Genomic DNA, 7,569 nt, shown 5'->3' on the forward strand with positions numbered 1-7,569 from the left:
ATACCTGTGTGATCTTAGGCAAGTTACTTGCTTCTCTGTGCCTCACTTCCTCATCCATAAGTTACCAATAATAGTGCCTGTATGTTAATATAAATATAAAGTACATAGAATACTGCCTAGTAAGCATTAGACATGTGTTTGTTAAATTAAAAATTGACAGTTGGTAGGTGTCAGGCCTTGGCATTTTGTCCAGTGTTGGGAAGTAGAAGACACAGGAGCCCCTATCTCAGAGATCATCTCAGAGCCCAAAAACCCACCCCTGGTTTCAAGTCAGGCAAACAGGTTGGCCAAACTGCTCCCCCCTTGAACGGGCCAAAATGTGACAACTGGGTCATTTGATGACATTCTTCTTGTGGAACCTGGTAATGGCTGAAATCCAAAGCCAGCAGGAAGATGATTACAGTCATTCTGTGAAGTATTCTCTCTCCTAAAATTTAAAACTAGAATTATTATGCAGACAAAGTTTTTAACCCTGAGAAGTGAAGTAACTTACCTAGGACATGGCAACATGATAGAGAAAAGCCTAGCTTTCCTTGACCAGACTGTTAGTTCAGTTCAGTTCAGTCGCTCAGTCATGTCCGACTCTTTGTGACCCCATGGACTGCAGCACGCCAGGCTTCCCTGTCCATCACCAACTCCTGGAGCTTGCTCAAACTCATGTCCATCAGGTCGGTGATGCCATCCAACCATCTCATCCTCTGTCATCCCCTTCTCCCTCCTTCAGTCTGTCCAGCATCAGGTCTTTTCACATAAGTCAGTTTTTTGCATCAGGTGGCTAAAGTATTGGAGTTTCAGCTTCAGCATCAGTCCTTCCAATGAATAGTCAGAATTGATTTCCTTTAGGATGGACTGGTTGGATCTCCTTGCTGTCCAAGGGACTCTCAAGAGTCTTTTCCAACACCACAGTTCACAGACTGTTAGTAGAAATATGGATATTAAAGATTTCTGGTGGGGACTCAGAAGGATTAAGGACAATTACAGAGAAATCCTAAATCACTTTAGAGAAAGCCTAAATACCATAAAGAAGCTTAGAAGGAATCTGGACTTGGAGGCCGTTTGGAAATGGATGCATGTAGAATAGATGCAAGTCATAGGGGCCACCGGAGGGTAGATTGTCATAAGCAGAATTTTGGACCACAGGGTCTTAGTCGTCTGGTATTAACCCTGTAGTTATTTTACATTGCAAAAGGGGATTTGCACATGTAATTACACTTGCTAATCAGCTGACTTTTATTTATTTATTTTTTTTATGATCCATGAGTACTTCTTTACTAGAGAAGAAATTAACCATTCATACTTGCATCTACAGAAAGAAATTAACAGTCTTGCAATTCTAGAATCCTTCACAATAAGGAATTCTTAAGTTCTCATAGAGTGAGGGGGGAGAAGGGGAGAGAGAAAATCATCCAGAACAGTGTTTCCCAAATTTGGCTGTTTTCACAGACATTTTTTGCGGGAGGGGGATGCAGGTTTTCTGCGTAACATTTAAATGTTTGTGTGTTCATTCTGTGTGTCATCTAAACAATATATGCTTGTCCAGGATTCCCTGGACACCGTCTGACCTAACAGCGTTGCCGTATGATCACCGCACCTCCATTTAGACCTCTGATCCCTGTAGCACAAAGTGAAGACCAACCGTGCTTAACTTTTCATGTGGTTTCTCTCGGATTGAGAGACAGAACAGACAGAACCATCGAACATTTCCTGTGAGATCTGTGAGTTGTCAGGGTTCAGGGCAGTGGTTCACAGCAGTGACTTTCAAAGCAGGAAGGGATGGGGTGGGGTGGAGATGGTGGCCTGGGAAGACACCTGTAATTATTGCAGAGCTCCAATTTGCTTTAGCAGTGTCAACAGTTCCCCTCTCTCGTGCATATTTACTAGATCAGTGCATCCACCTATGCACTCTTGACCGATGAAGACCCGAGGTACCGTTCTGGCTCCAGTGAGCTGCTGCAAGTAATCTTGAATCTCACTGGTGTTACCGGCGGCTGTAATAGCGACAAATTCCAAAAGCCCTTGTTTGAAGGGCAGTTGGCTGAGAAGCTCCTGAGTCTTTCTGCAGTAGGGGCAGGTGGGCTTGATGAACATGACCACCTTCCCAGGCTGGATCTTGCTGTTGACGAATGCTTGAGCCATGCTGCCTCCCTCCGGGGAGTACACCTCCACTATCTCAGCTGACTTTTAAATAGAGGGATAATCCAACAGGCCTAATATGGTCACATAAGCCCTTAAGTGCAGAAAAGGAAGACAGAAAGACGTGAAGCATGAGGACTTGCAGGTGGAAAGGGCAGTGTGAAAAGGAAGACAAGTGGCCAAAGAAGTTGAAAGAGGCTTGTGGCTGACAACCAGCAAGGAAATGAGGACATCAGCCCTGTAGTCACAAGGAACTGATTCTGCCAACACCTTGAATGCGCGTGGAAGTAGATTCATCCCCAGAGCCTCCAGAAAGGAATACAGCTGGGTCAACACCTTGATTTTGTTTTTGTGAAACTCTAAGCAGAAGACTCACTTGAGCCTTGCTGTACACAGAATCTGACCTCCAAAAGTGTAATATTATCCATTTGTGTTGTTTCAAAATGCTAAATTTGTGGTAAATTGTTACAGCAGTGATAGAAAACTAATTCAAAGTCCTTATTCTACTAAGAATTTTTGAGTTTGGGGTAGGAAGGGATGGGGGAGAGGCCAAGAGATAAAAAGCTGTTTCTGACCTGTCTCAACACTCATGGTTTGTATGAGGCTATCTTGAAAAGTTTAAAAGAAGTAATAGAGGTACAGTGGGTTCTTCTAGTGGGTTTCTAGAGGAGATTCTGTTCTTATCTGCATCAGTCCTGCAAGGTTATTGTTTATTCCATGAGCCTGGCCATGAAAGCAGCATTTCTTAGCACAGTTATAAACAGATACTGTAACAATGACTTTAGCAAAGCAAGCATCAGATAGCCTGCACCATGGGGGTGGGAGTTAGGAGTCCCTGGAGACTCAGAAGTTTTCCAGAGGAGAACTCTAGGGCCAAGTACTGGCTTCTAGGCCTAGATGTCCAAAATAGAGAACAGAAAGAGGAAAGGCAAGAGGTCTGGGATCAAAAAGCCTGGCTGGAGGTTTGAGGATCACTTTTAGGCTGTGACTGTGTGACATTCACTTCTCCTGGCCTCCTATCTTAAAATGAAGATGAGAAGACCCACGTTGAGGAACTGTTGTTGATTAGCTGCTAAGTCGTGTCCAACTCTTTTGTGACCACATGGACTGGAGCCCACCAGGCTCCTGTGTCCTTGGGATTTCCCAAGCAAGAATACTGGAATGGGCTGCCATTTCCTCCTCCAGGAAATCGTCCCGACTCAGGGATTGAACCTGTAGCTCCCGCATCTCCTTCATTAGCAGGCGGATTCTTTTCCACTGAGCACTGTAGCCCCAATTAAATAACATGATACACGTAGAAGCTTTTTGTCAGCTATACAGCATCACATGGGTCACCTTGGGATTTGTGACAATTGTGATACGCAGAACTCAAGTCAATAGACATCAGTTGAGCTCTTCATATAAAAATGTCTTGGAGAATACAGAGGAGACCGTGCTGTGACTCCTGTTGATGGCAGATGTGGCTGCTGACATGGGACCCCCCCCCAACAATCTTAGCTCCAGTATCCTGGAGGATTGCTGCCTTTCATGGATTCAGTGTAGGGCAGGGGCAGGAAGTGACAAGCTGCCTCCTTATCTCTTTTCTACTTCCACCCAAAGTGGTTTTCTTATGAGGGCTGGGAGAAGGTGAGGTAGAACTACACTGAGAGATTTGTGGCATTGTGATTTCTGAGTGATTTTTGAGGTAAAAACTTTCTCCAGGAGCATGGTTTCAGGTGCTGTGAGTGTGTGCATGTGTATACATATCTAGTGGTGAGACTGGGAAGGGGCATCCATACATATATGGAAACACTGAAATTAATTGATTTGAGATTGGGACTAGAAAGAGGGATCTCTTCTGAGGTTGGGACTGGAAAGAGGGATCTCTTCTGTTGAAGGTCAGGTTTCTGCTGACTGGGGAATCTCAAGCGCCAGTGGACTGCAGATAGGATCTGGATGTGATGCACCTGTGTGCTGTCCTACCTTGGCCTCTGATTCTGGGAGGGCTGGAATAGTCCGATTCTGTAAGTGGTTAGGTTCACAGGCTTGACTTTTATAACAACAGCAATGGCACATGTCTGGTTTCTGCAGGTAAATAGAAGTGTTTTTAAAAGCTGAGGTGCCTGAAAATGATTATGGGAGTATCTGGAAATCATTCAGGGAAATTTACAGAAGCCTGCCAGCTTCCAGGCAGCAAATATAAATAAAAGGGAAAAAAATAAAACATTTGGTGGACATCCCATCCCTAGGATGTCTTAACAGGGGAATTTATTATCTTAACAAAATAAAAAGTCCTGAGCAAGAGTGGTTTTGTGGCATATCAACTGTGTCTTGACATCTCATCCAGAACCCAGGTTCCTTCCATCTTTTTGCTCTGCCATCTCTAGAAGGTTGTTATTCCTCAGACTTGTTTCTTCCTGATCACAGGGTGGCTTTAGCAGCCCCAACCACTTTATTCTTAACAACAAGGGGGGAAAAGCTACTTTCTGTCATGTGTTTATTTCTTTTTAGATTAAAAAATTGAAATAAAGTTCACATAACATAAAATTCACCATTTTAAAGTGAAGAATTCAGTGGCAGTACACTCACAGTGTTGTATAACCACCACCTTTATCTAGTTACAGAACATTTTCATCACACTGAAAGGAAACCCCATACATTAAATGGGGTTTAATTGAGTAGTCATGGCCCATTCCCACACCCCAATCCCAAGCAACCACTTAGCTACTTTCTGTCTCTGTGGATTTGCCTATCCTCGACATTTCAGGTAAATAGAATCATACAGTATGTGACCAAAGGGTTTTATTTTTTTGCCTTGCAATATCTAACAGAAAATCTCTTGAGGAGAAGTAGAAGACTGGTCAGCACGATACTGGATTGCCAGTTTCACATCATCTGCACAAACAGTAGCATTCTTAGCATTACCTGAATGAAACTTTGCATCACCTAGAATCATGATTATGTATCAGAAGGCAAACTCCAACATCTGATTTATAACTCTTGGCTCATATCTATAGTACCCGTATCCTTTAGGACTTGTGCCATCATCTGAGTGTGTTTGGCATGTTCTTGGGAGAAGCCATCATGATATCACTCCATGATATCCAGTGATCAGACATCTTGAGGTGATCATTAAATCACCCATGTTAATGTATTTCAGTTCTGTTATTGGTGGAAGCTTTTTGCCTGGTGAAGTTGTTCTAGTCCTTGGTGTACCAGTGAACAGGATGTTCACAAGCAACCCAGTCCTCACGGCACTGGCTCAGGATGCCTCTGCACATGCACCCTACATGCAACAGGGAGATGCCAACCAAATTTTTGGCTCTCGAAGTTCTTGGTAGCTTTTCTATTCAAGAGAAGTATGTTCCTTAGCTATTTTTTTCTAAGAGATGCTCATTATTCACTAAAAGTACCCATTAAATATTTGTCTTAGTTTGGTTTCCCCCAGAAGCCAGCCCTGAGACAAGGATTCAAGTGCAAGTAGTTTATTTAGAGGTAAAGGAAACACCAATAGGGAAGTGAGGAAATGAAACAATTATGGGATGGCAACCAATAAAGGATACATTATTAACTCAGGTACTTCTGTAGGCAACTGGAGAGCATAATCTTGTTGTGGAATTCTGGAAAATGGTGTGGAACACTTATTTCAGTTACTCTACCCAGAGGATGAGGAAGCTGGGTTATTTATACACCAATCAGTTCCCTGCAGAAATGGGTTGAGCCAACTGGTTGAAGGAAGTTCCTCTGGGGCCATTAATTTGCTGGCACTTCTGGCCAGACATATGAGCAGGCAAACTAGGTTTCAGTAGCCAGAGAGATCCATCAGGCAAATTCAGGTAGCCGTTGGAATTTGGAAGTGGTCAAGGTGAGGGCATAAGGGATACCTGAATTACAGGTATTAGAACAGTTCTTCTGCCTACAGAAGGTTGCCTTCTTTACTTGAGTCAAGCAACAAATTGACTTTTCATTGGAAAATAAAATGCATTAGATTAATACATTTTCCAGTGGTATTAAGGTATAATTGCCATATAAGAAACTGTAGATATGTAAAGTGTATAATTTGATGAAATGGACATATGCATACACATCTATGAATTTTGCCTGCAGCAGTTATTGCTGTGGTGTTCTAAGGGTGTGGTGTTCCCTCATTCTTTCTACATAGGTTAATTGAAATTCTTCTGTAAGGAATATTTAATTTTTTCATCCTCATTTTATTATTCAGTCATTTATTTATGTTTTGGAAACAAAATATAATCCTCCACAGCTACATATATATGGTGAAGCAACAACAGCCATCCTTTCTTCCACACTTTAAGCTACGTCATCTCACTCCTGCCCAAGATTGTCAGTTCAGTTCAGTCGCTCAGTCGTGTCTGACTCTTTGCGACCCTATGAACTGCGGCATACCAGGCCTCCCTGTCCATCACCAACTCCCGGAGTTCACTCAAACTCATGTCCATCAAGTCGGTGATGCCATCCAGCCATCTCATCCTCTGTCGTCCCCTTCTCCTCCTGCCCCCAATCCCTCCCAGCATCAGAGTCTTTTCCAATGAGTCAACTCTTCGCATCAGGTGGCCAAAGTACTGGAGTTTCAGCTTTAGCATCAGTCCTTTCAATGAACACCCAGGACTGATCTCCTTTAGAATGGACTGGTTGGATCTCCTTGCAGTCCAAGGGACTCTCAAGAGTCTTCTCCAACACCACAGTTCAAAAGCATCAATTCTTCGGCGCTCAGCTTTCTTCACAGTCCAATTCTCACATCCATACATGACTACTGGAAAAACCATAGCCTTGACTAGACGGACCTTTGTTGGCAAAGTAATGTCTCTGCTTTTGAATATGCTATCTAGGTTGGTCATAACTTTCCTTCCAAGGAGTAAGTCTTTTAATTTCCTGGCTGCAATCACCATCTGCAGTGATTTTGGAGCCCCCCAAAATAAAGTCTGACACTGTTTCCACTGTTTCCCCATCTATTTGCCATGAAGTGATGGGACCAGATGCCATGATCTTCGTTTTCTGAATGTTGAGCTTTAGGCCAACTTTTTCACTCTCCTCTTTCACTTTCATCAAGAGGCTTTTTAGTTCCTCTTCACTTTCTGCCATAAGGATGGTGTCATCTGCATATCTGCTGCTGCTGCTGCTGCTAAGTCTCTTCAGTCACGTCAGACCCTGTGCGACCCCATAGACGGCAGGCCACCAGGCTCCCCCATCCCTGGGATTCTCCAGGCAAGAACACTGGAGTGGGTTGCCATTTCCTTCTCCAATGCATGAAAGTGAAAAGTGAAAGTGAAGTTGCTCAGTCGCGTCTGACCCTCTGCGACCCCATGGACTGCAGTCTTCCAGGCTCCTCCGTCCATGGGATTTTCCAGGCACGAGTGCTGGAGTGGGGTGCCATTGCCTTCTCTGCTGCATATCTGAGGTTATTGATATTTCTCCCAGAAATCTTGATTCCAGCTT

The 7,569-nt window shown here is 43.6% G+C and overlaps 1 protein-coding gene across 1 annotated transcript; it reads right to left on the reverse strand.

Moving 5' to 3' along the window:
* Positions 1–1,815: 1,815 nt before the first annotated feature.
* Positions 1,816–2,161, reverse strand: LOC129639641 (glutaredoxin-1-like). Its single transcript, XM_055564784.1, has one exon. It carries the CDS (start codon positions 2,134–2,136, stop codon positions 1,816–1,818), a length of 321 nt encoding a protein of 106 aa, XP_055420759.1. The 5' UTR covers positions 2,137–2,161.
* Positions 2,162–7,569: the final 5,408 nt, after the last annotated feature.

The sequence above is a fragment of the Bubalus kerabau genome, chromosome X, assembly GCF_029407905.1.
Source record: "Bubalus kerabau isolate K-KA32 ecotype Philippines breed swamp buffalo chromosome X, PCC_UOA_SB_1v2, whole genome shotgun sequence".
Classification (NCBI taxonomy): Eukaryota; Metazoa; Chordata; class Mammalia; order Artiodactyla; family Bovidae; genus Bubalus; species Bubalus kerabau.

Coding starts and splice junctions, on each gene's coding strand:
- LOC129639641 (XM_055564784.1), bottom strand. CDS start 2,136: ATGGCTCAAGCATTCGTCAACAGCAAGATCCAGCCTGGGAAGGTGGTC.